The sequence below is a fragment of the Maylandia zebra genome, linkage group LG19 (assembly GCF_041146795.1).
Source record: "Maylandia zebra isolate NMK-2024a linkage group LG19, Mzebra_GT3a, whole genome shotgun sequence".
Lineage (NCBI taxonomy): Eukaryota > Metazoa > Chordata > Actinopteri > Cichliformes > Cichlidae > Maylandia > Maylandia zebra.
This window is the reverse complement of record NC_135185.1, coordinates 15,211,581-15,225,867: the sequence shown is the minus strand read 5'-3', so window position 1 is coordinate 15,225,867 and position 14,287 is coordinate 15,211,581. Positions and strand designations below refer to the sequence as shown.

At 41.8% G+C, this 14,287-nt stretch overlaps 1 protein-coding gene across 7 annotated transcripts in view; it reads right to left on the bottom strand.

Moving 5' to 3' along the window:
• Positions 1 to 400: 400 nt before the first annotated feature.
• sobpa (sine oculis binding protein homolog (Drosophila) a) overlaps positions 401 to 14,287 on the bottom strand; it is a 63,486-nt gene continuing 49,599 nt past the window's right edge. For 6 of the 7 annotated variants that reach the window (XM_076877800.1, XM_076877802.1, XM_004559287.3 and 3 more), the window contains 2 exons: positions 7,320 to 9,345; positions 401 to 5,221 (listed from right to left, as the gene is read on the bottom strand). In XM_076877800.1, coding sequence (XP_076733915.1) covers positions 7,321 to 9,345 — 2,025 coding nt within the window. In that variant the 3' untranslated portion in view covers positions 401 to 5,221; position 7,320. The remainder of the gene's footprint in view (positions 5,222 to 7,319; positions 9,346 to 14,287) is intronic. The other variant, XR_001167718.3, reaches the window with a different exon arrangement.

The following is a 14,287-nucleotide window of genomic DNA, read 5'->3' as shown; positions in this document are numbered from 1 at the left end:
ATTAATTTTGTTTTAGAAATGTCAATTCTTGCCACAGTTTTTGTTATTTAATTTATGATAAGCATTATTAGTAATTTGTTTATTTGTCTCATTTTAGTTGAGTCACTTTTTTGTTCATTGTATGTGTGTAAGAACAAATATAACACATGTGAAACAGAGTTGTGTGTGCCTCTTATTTATTTGTCTTCATGGGCAATTCACTGAATAAAACAAATACTGTTACAACACAAAAAAATGACCATTCTCCAAAAGCAATTTTGGCCACATGTTATGTACATGTTACTACATAATAAAAAGGCCTCCTCATATCACTGTGTCCTCCTTTTTAATGATTAAAAAAAAGAAAAGAAAAAGCATGTCACTGTTCACCAAGCATTTACATTGGAATCAAATGCTCAGGTCAAACCACCTTTACTTTTTTATTTGCAAATGCAAAACTTGTCAACAATAAATAATACTATAAAATGTACACAAAAAAGATTGACAGTCCACCACGAGTTAAAACAGTTTGGATGATTAGGAACGAGAAAGTCTGGAAGGGGTGGGGTGGGGTGAGGGGGTTCTCTTCTTAGCAAAAATGTGACGGTCCATACAAGCTACAGAAAAAGCTGATCATCTATACATTGACACTAGCAAGATAACAAAGTTGTTGTTTCTGGTATATTTCATTTTGTACAAAGAAGGGAGAGTCTTCTTTACAAGCGAGCATCATTGTCTTAACTGGAGAGATTATACAAGCAAGAGTTAAGGCAACTTCTCCGTTGTTTCTGAAAAGTAACATGAAGTTGAATCATGTTTTATTTTGCCTGTGGACCACTTGTTTTTAGCAGTTTTGGAGTTGGTTGTCATTGCATAATTAAGGCTGCTGACCAGGCCTGTAGTCCATCGCCAAAAAAGGAATGCTGGATATTTGTCACGAGTCGGGTTGCCATCACAAAGACTGACTCGGTGGTCCAGGTTTTCCCCACGAGAGTCAGGCTTTCGCATGTTCGGTGTCTGTCTCAGGCACAGATAGTATACCGCTTGTGACGCCAACACAGCATGGTGCAGATTAGAAACAGACACAATTGGGCATGTTGCTGTAGTCTCTGTATGTAAGCGTCTCTATGTAAGCAGGAGTGAAAACAGACATAACAACGGATTGCAGTAAGTTCCTCATCAAATCAAGCCCTCTCAACATTTTAAATCAGTATGAAAGTACTGGTTAAGATATCTGGGGTTTTCCATCCTAGGAATAAATTTGTTAAATTTTCCTGAAGGCGCCACAAGAAAGGTCAGGGAAAGGTCAATAAAACAAACAGAGTTATTCTCTGGGGAAGAAATTAAATCAATTTCAATTTATATTCTTCTGATGTAAACTGTATTTTTTGGGAAAGTATTACAGAAAGAAGTAGCTCTACTTAAAGGAATAAGTCACCCTAAAATCACATTTGCACATCTTCCCTGTGGCCTGCCATGCTTTCACTCCATTCCTATCTTGTGTATTGGCTGTAAAGATTTTTGCCTTCTCGTCTCTTCGGTATAATGGAACTAAACGTCTCTTAAATATTTGTGTGCAACAGGTTAGGGTTAGGATTTGAAAAACTCGGCAGAGCAGGGCCCACTTAATTCAGAAACCTTTAATGTACTATTTTCCAAATAATGTCTGCTCTTGTCATGGGAAAATGAAAGGTTTCTTCTGCACAGTCACGGGTGTAGTTCTGTAGGAAGAGTAAATGGATCATGATTTTGGAAATGGGCATTACTGTTGAGTTTTTCAAATCTGTTTTAGCACTTTAAACACACATGCAAATGTCACTCACAGACTGTGTATTTAAGATGGACTAAGCCACCGTGCCGTCACCCACTGACCATTTGTGCTTGGGCTGTTTGGGCCATTTGCGCAACGTTGGTTTCCATGCTGGAGCCATAAGTGACTATATCTGGATGAAAGGGTGCTAACACTTGTGAGTTTGGTTAGCAAGCACCACACATACATGCCTGCTAATGAGCTTTAAGTAACAGACTAATAAAATATTATAATTCATTCACCAAAATTAAAGCACAAACCTCTTGAGTGGGCTGATAGATGGCATATTAATTGTCTGAAAATATAATTAAAAATGTTGTAAAAGACACCAACACCTAAACCAAGTGTTGTTCTTATGAAAGGGGAAACTCCAAAAACTGTTTTTGTGCCAGGCTGTAAAACATGGTTGTATGCTCTTTTTAATGTATTTTGACAAAGGAAGCTAACTGAACTTCTTTGTTTTTGGAAAAAGCCTCAAGTGGCCAATCCGGGAACTGCATTCCTTTATATTTCCTGCAGCTCAATGTGATTTAATTCCATTATATCACTATATTCAAAACTACAGCAGCTCACACCAAAAATAACAGCACTAGATGCGTATTTTAGTCTGTCTCTTTAAGTGCAATACAGCAAAAGGCAGACAAGAGCTTCATAAGACTGGCTCCGCTTGCAGAGAATTGAAGCAGAGACGAGGAAAAGCTTAAAGTGACACCAAAGCTGGGCCTTGGCAAGAGGCGAGCTAAGCCTAAATGCCTGACTAAGAGGCGACAGATAGAGTTGCACACTGCTTATTCTGAGTCAACACTCTGTAATCTCAGCTGGGCTCTCTGCTTGCACCTGCCCCACACACACAAACACAAAGTTAAATTTACTATGTGCATTGTGCCACATGAGTATGTATGCTTGTGAATACGGGCATAAGGAAAAGCTCGGTCTGGTCTTTACAGTGTAGAAAATAATTTTTTACTTTTATTCTAATAGTTTAAAGAAAATCAGGGTGCAAGACAAACGATAAATGAAGATCACTTTGTCATTTTAAGACAGATTCTATGTCACGCTTACTGTGACATATCACAGGTCTAAACCGAAAAGAGTATAATAGTAATGATGCTTTTGACATCCACTTCTCTTCTCTTGGGTGTTCTTTTCTTTTCTTTTTTCAAAATAAGTGCTTGTTATTTTGGCAGCTATAAATTATCCAGTCAAATCTTCAGTTTAAAATCCCATTTCCACTAAAAACTAGGTGACATGTTTTGTTTCAACACACCAGAGGCCTTTGGCATGTGATAATACCTTGTCTCACACTGGTACAGTGCACCTCCTCCATAGGAGTGTAAACTAAATGCTGGCTTTGTCTGATGGCGTCCCAGCTCACAGCCGATGTGTAACTGGATCAGATCAAACTGGATGGGTGATAGTTGTGTTGCATTTACTCAATCTTCCCGGTAGGATCTACAAATGCTGAAAATACTTTCTTAAAACAAAAAAGAATTGGCAAAAAAAGAACCAACTTGGCAGAGTTAGTGGACAAAATATTGCCATAAAGAATTTGTCCTCTGTGTGTTTACTGTTCAAATGTTTCTGTTGTGTTACTTCAGCAGTTTTCCCTTCAGTCCCACAAGAATAATTTATGAAAGAGCTGGCTTCCTCCTGCATCCCCCTCAAAATTCAGTGCAGTCAGTCTCAAACTAACCCATGACAGAAACATCACTGGTAATGTATTATAGAAAAGATTAAGTACTAGCCTGCGGAAGCGAGTACCCACTGCAGGCTGGAGGATGCTTCCACATTGCCATGCCATCTCAGTTGTTTTGGTGGTGCAAGTAAGCCTTGAAATGCTCTCTGTTATTACTCTTACTAGCAAAGATTACTGTTTAAGCACACGGGCAGCATTCCAGAGGGTAGAGAAAATGTCAGTAATAGGAATGATTATCACGACAGCTCCATCTTATCCTTGTGTAACACTAAAACTGAATTCAGTGGAGAGCAAACAGACAGATGCCAACGGAAAATGGCAGAGATGCACGATTCCACCCACACACTTACTTGCTGGTGAAGGTTATCTCCAGAATATTTCTCAACATATGTGAAGGTGGTTTTATGCCCCCATCCATAAAAAAAAAAAAAAAAGATTTCCCAGATTTCTTAATCCCATTGGATTCACCCAGAACTTTGTGACAAGGTTGGAAAGGACATTTTTGCTGGCTGTGAACAAGCACGTGCATTAACACACAGATACCAAATCTGGGCTTGAGAGATGCATCTCTGCAGCCACCATCATGCTCGGGGGAACTCACTATGTGTTCTTAGCCATTCCTGTGTAACGTGAAAACTTTTGTGCTGCTTTGTGCAACTCTCTTTTAAACTGACTTACAGTGTGCATGAATTGTCATTCCAGAAGCATTCAGAGCATTCAGAATGACTTTTTGTGTGTGTGTGCCTTCCCAAAAGATAAAAGGCATTCACGAACAGCAGCACTTGAGCCAAATGACTCGTCTCCAGCTCATATTTCAAGGTGACAGTAAACTCTTGAAAATGATATAATCCCATCAGTTTTTACATTTCAGAGTCAGAACATCACAGAAAAGCAGCTGCAGATTTGTAATCTTAATATCTGATACTTTGGAACTATCAACAGAAAATCTGGGGAAATGACAAATCAAATAGCTTGAAAATCAGTTTGAAATTTCATTAAATCATCCTGGTATTTAATTGTGTATCTACTGCTTCCATAGACATACGTGCATTAAAAAGTCTGGCTCCTCCTCAGCAATATGGCGCCTGCTTTGACTCATCATTCCATGAACTGAAGCAACCGGTGTGGCATCTATGTGCAAACATTTCTGGTGAACAAGCAAATGCCAAGTTGATTTTTAATGCCTCTACAGCTCAGTGACAAGTGATAAAAATAAGACTTACAGGAGCAGAGATTTTATACCTGTGGTGTGGCACAAAGTTGGATTGAAGCGTTTCAGTTTTAGGGGCTCCTTCAGTAATTTTCAAGCAGCAGATTTGAATATCGGACACTACAGTGCGTTCCATAGTAAAAAGACAATACAGAGAGTACTTGTTCGATAGGGGAGGGTGGGTTGAAGTCTAAAGGGGCAGTGTGGCTGAGAGTCTCTAAATGAGGAGAGGAGCAGTGGGGTAAATTCCTCCTGTTGCAGGAATATACTGACTTCAGTTCAGGGATCAAACGGTCCTGGTGGCCATCAGAGTGTCTGTCGCACAGACAACAGTAGTCCACTTGGCTATGATACACATCATCATGTTTGTTTGGACTCATCGGTCATCAAAGGCGATTTGTGGTGCTGGTAGACTGGACGATGGGTAAGGATGAGGACAGTGTGTGTGTGTGTGTGTGTGTGATTTGGAGGTGGGGGGTGGACAAGTGAGTGTCGTTGATGGCACTGCGGTCCTCAGAGCATCCATCTGTGAAGCAGAGTGGGAGGAGAATTAGACGGAGTCAGAGATGTTTTCGGGCAAAGCTGATGCATGAATTCAAGGTATTTTAATTTGAAGGTAAGTGGGAGAGTGGAGGATGCTCAGAGCAAAGACAGTTTTGGTGTTAAAACCACTGAGGGCCAAATTAAGGAACATGCAGATTTTTAACAGCACTTCCTAATTTGTGGTTTATTCTCCCAGCAATCAGAATCAGCTTGAGGACACTTTTGGGCAAATAAAGAATAAAACATTCAGCTTCTGCGTCTCTATTGGAATAAATTTTACATAATGTGTTAAATATTTCATAATGAATGCCTTGTGATGTTGCAGGCAAGGTGAGATATGGTATTCCACATTTTGCACACTATGGAGGACCAAAACCCTCTAGATAAATAATAAATATATATAAAAAATAAATACATGACTTTATTAAAAATAATATGCAATCAGGTGCACTAAAATAATATAAAAAAAACTATTGTAGGCATAAATCAATTCGAGAAATATATGAATTAATATTTAGAATTTAATTAGCTTCTATTTTTTATTTGCTGGAATTTCTCTGTTTAATTACGGAGTCATTTATTTAGGTTGGGAGAAACAAGAGGAGAATAAATTCTAAGGGAAAATAATGCAGAAATAAATATGGAACTTTAAAAATAAGTGAAATTAAATTCCCCCAAAAAAGAATCAATAAATTAAACGGACAAAATAATCAAAATCAAAGTAATATAAATAATAAACCAAATGGGAAAATAAATATTGAGTAAAATAAATAGATTTTGTGGTACTTTGTTATTCTTTTTAAAAACAAAAAAAAAGGAGTATTAAAATAAATGTAGGCATAATGGATTTACCTGATTGCATTTTTTCTTCAGAACTTAAATGATTTTTTTGTTGGTTATTATTTTGCGCAACCATTTACCAGAAAGCAAGCGAGGGAGGCACTGTTGATCCTCCATATTTTTGCTACTGTATCAGTACTTGCAGATTGCAGCGCATCACTTCTGTTTATTTCAGCTGCTGGTTGGCGTTTAGCAGCGCTGAGTGTGCAGGGGGCTTGATTTCCATCTTTTGTCGTTACCAATTAATCTTATTCAGAGCACTCGCCTCATGTTACCACAACCTGAATTGGTCTTCAATTGCTCTTGAATACAATTTCATTTAATTAATAACTCGAGGATTGCATCATTAAATTTGGCATTAATGGCATAAAAGGCTCCTCATTCAAACTCCGAAGCTCATATACTGCCAGTCACAGTAAAGCAAAGACGGGTATTCCTCTTGTAAAATGACATTAAGGCGCAAGCTCATGTGGAAATGTATGTTTGGTAAATGAGTGTTGGCTAATCACATGACTCCAAATGCTCCTAACATCTAGGATAAATGTATTTGTTTATGTGATGTTGCTGAGTCTTAAGGTTTTATTTCAGAATGGTTTGGCTGTATATTAAGAGGACAAGGCCCTCCTTGTGCACAGCCTGCTTGTACTAACACCACCTTGTAGGTGTGCTGGTTCATTTAATCTTTTCACAAATGGGCTTTGTGTCAGGTTCCCTCCTGCTTCACTAACCCTTTTAGAGTCTTTTCAGTGCCAGTCCCTGCGAGTGCCCCTCCGGGTGACAATCTCATACATCACCTGCAGTCCGTCTGTCACAGTGGATTTAATGCCAGGGAACCTGCACTCTGGCATTATTTTGGAGGTAATAATTCAACTAATGCTTGTTTGACCCTTTCCACTGTGACTGCACGAGGGCACACCGAGTCTGCCCTTGAATCAAGCATCACATTGTTGAAATTCTGATTAAGTGATCAACCCTATTATGTCTTTTCAAAATGACAAAATACAAAATAATCCGGTTGCCAGAGATTTCCAGATGTGAAGATTATAAATATGAAACAGCTTGTTAAAGAACATTTTCAACTGAAGGGAGTCATTTTGAATAGTTTAAAGATGCACCCTCGGGAGTAAGAGACTTTTAAAACCAACTCTTAATCTGATAAACCCCCGACTGTGAATTATGAAATGTCACTGAATAAATATGTTTGAATTTATATTTCAAGTCGGTTGTGGGAAAACACTCACCTCATTTGTTTTGATTGCGAATTCGCAGACACCTCCTCTTCAGCGGCGGCTCGAGCTCAGGACTCCCAGCGGCTGATAGCGGTGCGCTGATGGAGCAGGAGAGGATGGCTGTCTTGTCGGCGGCGGGCTTTGGCACAGGCTGTATGACAACACAGCCTCCGGTCGACAGCAGCGGTAGGGCGTAGGCATGCTCACCCTCCTCCAAGTTGGAGTCAGGATCTGGCTTACCCTCCACCGTGTTACCCATCTCATCTTGTGCTGAGACCCGCTTCCCTGGCTCCCATTCACCTACGGAACAATTGTTCTCTTTCAGCGCCTCACGCTCAAGCTCACCGTTAGCTGGGTGCTTCTCTGCCTCTCCTTCTCCTGCCTCTCCCCTTCGGTCAGATTCGAACGCAGGCGTGAGAAGTGGATGCCATCCTGTACCATTGACTATCACATTACATGGGGCAGCAGGGCTAGTCTGGTGCTGGGGTAAAGATGGGGGCTGGGTCCGTACTGTACTTGGTGAGGGTGGTGTTGTACGGTTAGAATAGTGGGGACTCTTCTGGCTCACTGAAGCTTTGCTGGGAGCACTGGAAGGTAGGGCTGATGATTCCAGTGTGTTAGGGTGTGTGGCCCCTTCTGGCTCCGCAGCACTGAGGAGTTCCTGTGAGAGCAGAGCCCCTTCCCCTTCATCACGATGGCTCTTCCCTTCCCTGCCCAGCTCAGCAGCTGGTGGAGATCTTGAATCTGCCTCTGGCTCTACTTTGACCTGGACACCAGGTAGAATCCTGTGAATTACCTGCTGCTGGCATGATCTTTGGCCCACTGTTAGATCAATAACCCCATCCATCAATCCAGGGCCACTGCTGAGACAAAGGTTGCCTGAGTTGTCCTCTGCCTTCACGGTCAATTCCACTGTCCTTCCTCTCTCTGACCGCACAGGAGAGACACGCCCTCCAGCTGGCTCTATCTTCTGGCTCCCTCTATCACCTCCAGAGGAGCCTGGAGAGTGGGGCCTAGAAGCTGAAGCTTCTGAGGACTCTGGAGCACTTCGGACAGAACCAGTACTCTCAGGTCGGTCCCTGGAGGATTTGGGGTTGAAGGGGATAGGGATTGGAATAGGAATTGGGACCGGGAGGGGTACAATGACAGGATAAGGGACCAAGAGAGTTGGGGGAGGTACCAATGGAGCCAAGGACGGCATGCCAAAGTTCATCATTGGGGGCAGGGGGATGTGTCCATTGGGCATCATGTTGACTGGGGGAAAAGGCGGTAGGCCCGGCATGGGGATTCCAGGGTGTGGGGGAATCATGCCAGGGTTGGGATTAGATGAAGGGTGGACATGTGGAGATAGCAGAGGCCTGTGCATGGGGCTTGATGCAGGACCAAGGGTCCTAGGAGGTGGTGGTGGACCAATACCAGGAATGATTGGGTTTGACAGCGGGCTGTTGGGTCCTCCTGGGTGGGCAGAGGTGCGAAGAAATGGGGGGCGGATGTGCTGCATCATTTGATGCTCCATGAACAGAGGCAGGGGCATGGGTCCCCGGGGTGTCATCACCATGGGAGGGCTGCCAGAGGGGACCCCGACTGGTGGGTGAAGAGCAGGAACAGGTGGTGGGGGAAGTGAGGGGCTCTCATGGGGTCTGGGTGTGGGGATTTTGACTGAAGAGGAGGAGGATGGGGAGCAGACAGCTGCAGTGTCTGAGGGTGAGGCAGCTGAAGATGTGGAAGGGGCCAAAACTGAGGTGGCGGAAGGCCCTCCAGGTGAGGGAGCTTTACGTCGAAGGTCCGTTAGCGGCGTTCCCCAGGATTCAGGAGTGAGCAGCTGCACTCCTGAACTGCACTCCGGCTTACCCTCCCCTCCAGCTCCGTGTCCTGGGTTACACAGTGCTCCAGGAAGGGCAGCCTGGGTCTCTTTATAGAAAATGTCCATCTTATATTGGTTCAGGCATTTGGCACTGCAGAACTGCAGCCTCCGCTCACCAGCACCAAAGTCCAGGTACTCCTTAGTATGGCGAATATGTTTGCACCAGTCACACACCTGCAAAAAGGAACACACATATATAAGCACCTGTCAGCCTGCATACAAAGGACTCCTGATCTGTTTTTGATGATCCACTACAAAATATTCTCTGAAAAATGTGGGGAAGACGCTTAGTCTCCACACCATCTGTAGAGAAGCTCATTAGAGAAAGATTATTTTTAAGGAAGCTGATGTAGATTGTAAATACTTTTACAGATCTGCTGAAAAAAAAGAAACATTTAACATTGAAGTTCTGCTTTCGACATATTTATGTGTTCTATCTTATGCTCGCATAATGGCGTTCAGCTGCTGAAGTGACTTTGCCTTTAACCTTCTGTCTTAACAAGAAATGCCCATTTACACCTTCTGTTGGCTATAAAGATCAGCGCCTGAAGCACAACACAAAAAGACGATTTCCCTCACACTGGTATTGAATTGTGGGTCAACAAGTCAAATCAGGTTAAACGGTAGAAGGACCACTGTATATTGGTGTAATGGGTAAATGGGTGAATAACAGAATTTTGTGCTGTTCTTTGGGTGGTGAAATGTTTTACTTTAAATATCTTTATAGGTTGCAGGTGATGGCTGAAGCTTGGTGCAAAACGTTCACATTTTCTAACATTATTTTTCTCAGTCGAGCTCTGAGGTTTTTGGCTAAAAGCCACAGTTGTTTGCTGAAAACTATTTACTTAAAGTGACTGCAATATTAGTAAGATTGCAGTTAAAATCAGTTAATCAAGTAAAGCCGGCTACACGTGAAAAGTGTGTATTTCTTTTGGGACCCATGCATTCATATGCCTTTTTTATATTTATATACTGCATAATTTTGCATCCTCCTCTCTCCCTGGACCCTTCTGCTGTACCTCCAGAGCTGCATGTAACTGATCTGTGATTTCTGCCACCAGTTCCTGTCAGGTGTTTTATGTTGTATTGTTTGTTTCCCCTCTTTGTTCTTTTCTCTTGACTCCTTTCTTACTCACACAAAGCAGCATCAGATGCCAAAATGGCTCTACTTGAGATTTCTACCTATTAAAGCAGAGCTGATGTAACATGGCAACATGGCTATAAAGGGGTTAATAGTTCCTTGATATAGTAGGTGGATTGGTTGCATAAAGCCTTGTAAGTCAACAGTAACATTTTACATTCAAAAAATGGACTCGACTTCAGAGATTGCTTCTGTATGCAGAATGCAAACCTGGGCTGGATCCAAACATGTGGAGGCTCAATTGAAAAGTTGTCTTTCTTAGTCACCGCAATGGCAAAGATCCCAAAACGCACTGCTGCACTGTTTCATCAACGTTATACACCTTTTTTAGTGCAAAACGTGCAGATTTTTTGAGGGGAGGAAAATGAATGTGACCCTGGTAGAGCAGATAGCAGTGGGCGAGCCCTGAACACGGAGTTACTCGTCAGGCCACACACAGCTCACTCTGTCAGCTCTGGGAGGAGTGGCAGGTCCTCGCTGGAGATAATTAAGGCATTAATCAGTTGTCAGACCCTTCAACGACATCCATCCATCACACAGACCCTTAAGCCCCCCTGCTGAATGTTAATAAGTCGAGGGATGCAACCGGAAGGTGGATAAACTCCTTTTGCAAGCTGCATAGCAACATTGGATTATTTGGCAGGAAAGTGTCTGGCAGCAGCTGAAAGACAGTGGACTCACATGGGCTTTTGGGCAGATGCACTGCAGCACTGGCCAGGATTTCAAAAAGAAAACACAGTGTGCTGTCCTTCAACTGCAACATGTGTAAAACATCAGGTTGCTTGCCTCGATTATGTGCTTTACATCAGAGGTGAACTGGTTGAAGCAGAGGCATTCACGAAAAGGGCAAAAGTCTGCATTTGACAGTCATTAGAGAGTGTCACTCTAACTTAAAAACTGAACCGAGTTTGAGAGAAGCAGCCGGAGAGCAGCAAAAACAGATCAGAGACTGAACTACACGGCGCTGGAAGCGCTCGGATGTCAGTCCCTTGAATTCTACATGCTTTAACTGCCCATTTAGTCCTCACTAATTCAATGAGCCACGACTGAGTAAAAGTCAAAAAGGTGCTCTCACAAGTTGAGTTTGATAATGGTATGCCCAGGATATTTTAAATAATAAATGTGCTGAAAATTTCCTCGACTCAGAAAGACAGATGGAGAGCACTTAACGACTTTCTGCACCGTGAGTGAAATTTCACTGCGCATTACGCTAATGGAGTTGTGCTTTCTCTTTCTCGCTCTCTCCCGGCTCCTGCACACAGATGTTTGCAGTTGAATGTAATTATGGTCATTTATTTCCATCGTGGCCAACGAACCAGCATCGGCGGTGTAGTTTAACCGTTTGCATTACAACAATTATCCGGCTTCTAAACAAGCACCCCAGTGGTCGACATGTTCTCCCTCCTCTGACTCTCTGACCCAATCCAGAGTCTAGGGAATTTTAGGAATTTTAGGAATTCCCACATTAGTCAGCGACATGTTTTAGTGCATAAGAAAAAAATGAACACATAAGGTGAGGTGATTTGTGAGGGGATTTGAGACATTCTCAGAGGTTAGAGCAATAAATAAACAGCATTTAGTTTGCTGCATTCAAAGAGAATGACCCAATAGAAAAGGTTAATTCTGTGGAGGACAAAAACTGCCGAAATATTAAAAATATAGAAATATATTGCAATTATGCAATGCACCAAAATATTAGAAATAAATGTAGAAATCCACAAATTTATAAACTGTGACATATTTATAATTGAATTATCATCTTTAACGTAAGAATCTTCATATTTACTTGCTTCCTCGTTTAGTTTACCATGTTATTTATTGACTTATTTACTTATTAATCTCTATTAACATTTACTCTTTAACATTTTTCTATTGCTGTATATGTTTCGGTTTTGTTTTGACTTTGTTTTCCTTTCATCAAACAGAAATATGTATAAAATTTAAAACGAAAGGAATAAATACAAAGAAAAACACATACAGAAGCAAATTAAATAAAAAATATCCACTTACGTCACATTTTTTAAAGATAATTTGTGAAATTTTTCATTTTGCCAGGGCTTTAAAAAAATTATTATTGATTTTGGCAGTTTGGATTCTCCATATAAGGCAGGGGCTTCAGATTTCTAAGGATACGTAGGATTTAGGAGATGAAGAGGAAGGCGAAGGAGGAGGTGGCAGCGGGTTAAGAGGCTGGAGAGTTTCAGACGGTGCAGAGATTGTAAGGTTTCATAAGAGGTTGTGGTGCCTGAAGTGGTTTTATATGTATGATGAAGAGGTTCGCTGAAAATGAGGAGGTTTAAGCAAGAAAAGTGCATCAAGGGACAGGCTTGGGTATCCCGCCCTGTTAAGGTCGATATGCGATTCTTTTGACACTTCTCACATTGCTTCCACAATCACAAAGTGCAAAACACAAAGATTAAACACATGAAAATGAACCAGGTGCTTGAAGCAAGGCTTGGTTTTTTTGTTATTTTACACTCCAAACAATCTGCAGCAAAGTATCCACCCGTGACGGCTTGGGTTCATCAGAGATTCTGAGAAGAGGCGGACAGAAACACTGAGCTGGCTGTACTGTGGATTTAGTCCAAAAACTAGATCATGTTGCAACAGACTGCCATCTTAAAGCACCTGGTCCACTGGAAGAAGAAAACAGTGTAAAGCTTACACTGATGTTTACACAAGAAAATTAAACTTTGGCAAGGCTTTAAAGACCATCTGCAACATGTGGACTTATTACTATGATTAACCAAACTATCAGTTTCCAGTTGCCTCATTCATTGTTGCAATGGTTATAATTACTTGGCTTACAAAAGAGGAAACATATCTGGTACAGATCCTCTCCCAGTGTTTTATACTGACTACATAGTGTACCTGACTTCTCCATCAAAACCTGAATGGATGAAAAGTTTTAAACTGCAGCTAAAAGCCAAGACGCAGGAGAACCGCACTCTCTGTGAGGTGGCTCTTTTCACAGCCAGCCATCCCATCAGTCATTATAGATGTGACACACAAAGGCCATTCTCACTTGGCCAGGTGAAGCTCAATTGTGCTATATTTCACAGCGCACGCTCACGCACGCACGGCGAGTAAAATAACTTCAGCTGCAAGAGAGACGAGGCAGACCTGGCGGATTGTGTTTGAATGCCAATGCAGCAGACGGGAGATCTATGAGATGAGATATCTACTCGGTGCTTTTCCATAGAAAGCACAGTTATATGCTTCTTCTTTTTTTTTGCAGGGTTTGGGAAAAATCAATACTGCTGTAATATCTGTGTGATGAATTTGAGGCTAGAGCCTGCACATAGCAAACTGAGACAACAAACTGGAGAAAAAGCTGTTGGTGAACAGTTCACTAGAGTCTCTTCAGGGGAAAGGTTTAACTTTGAGGCGTTTACCGACAGGAGATACATTTCCACACCCTTAAATACATAAATTCATTTGGATCTGGACAAGCACAGATTCATTCATCTCCTTTTTTGTCAAACATGTCTTCAAAGTCCTTCCCTTGTCAGCTATGGACAGTGAGATCCAAGTAAGCGACATGGTGAGTGTGTGAATGCCTCTCAGTCATGAGAAAATTACACACTTATACACCAGTCATATGTAGTGTAGTCACTGAATGCTAATCAGTGGAAATATTTAAGGTGACCCTGCATACATCTCGAAATCTAACAGCTAAACATCAACATCTTCCTAATCTGAAGAACTGGCATCAGACTGCTTCTCAGTGAGGAGAAGTTACTTTTATTTTGCCTGTTACCTCCATTTTCAAGCCTAACTAACAAGCTACTCAGGATAGCTTCTTCGTCAGGTAAGCAAGTGTAAGTAGTGCTGATCAGCCTATCAAAAAGCCAATTTCAGAGGTATACGTCTGGCCATGTCTGAAGTCAGAAGTTCTTATGGTTGTTTTGAATGACTGAGGGGTGGAGGGAAAAGCCAGCTGTCACAGAGAGGGAGAGTGGAGATGCAGTAATA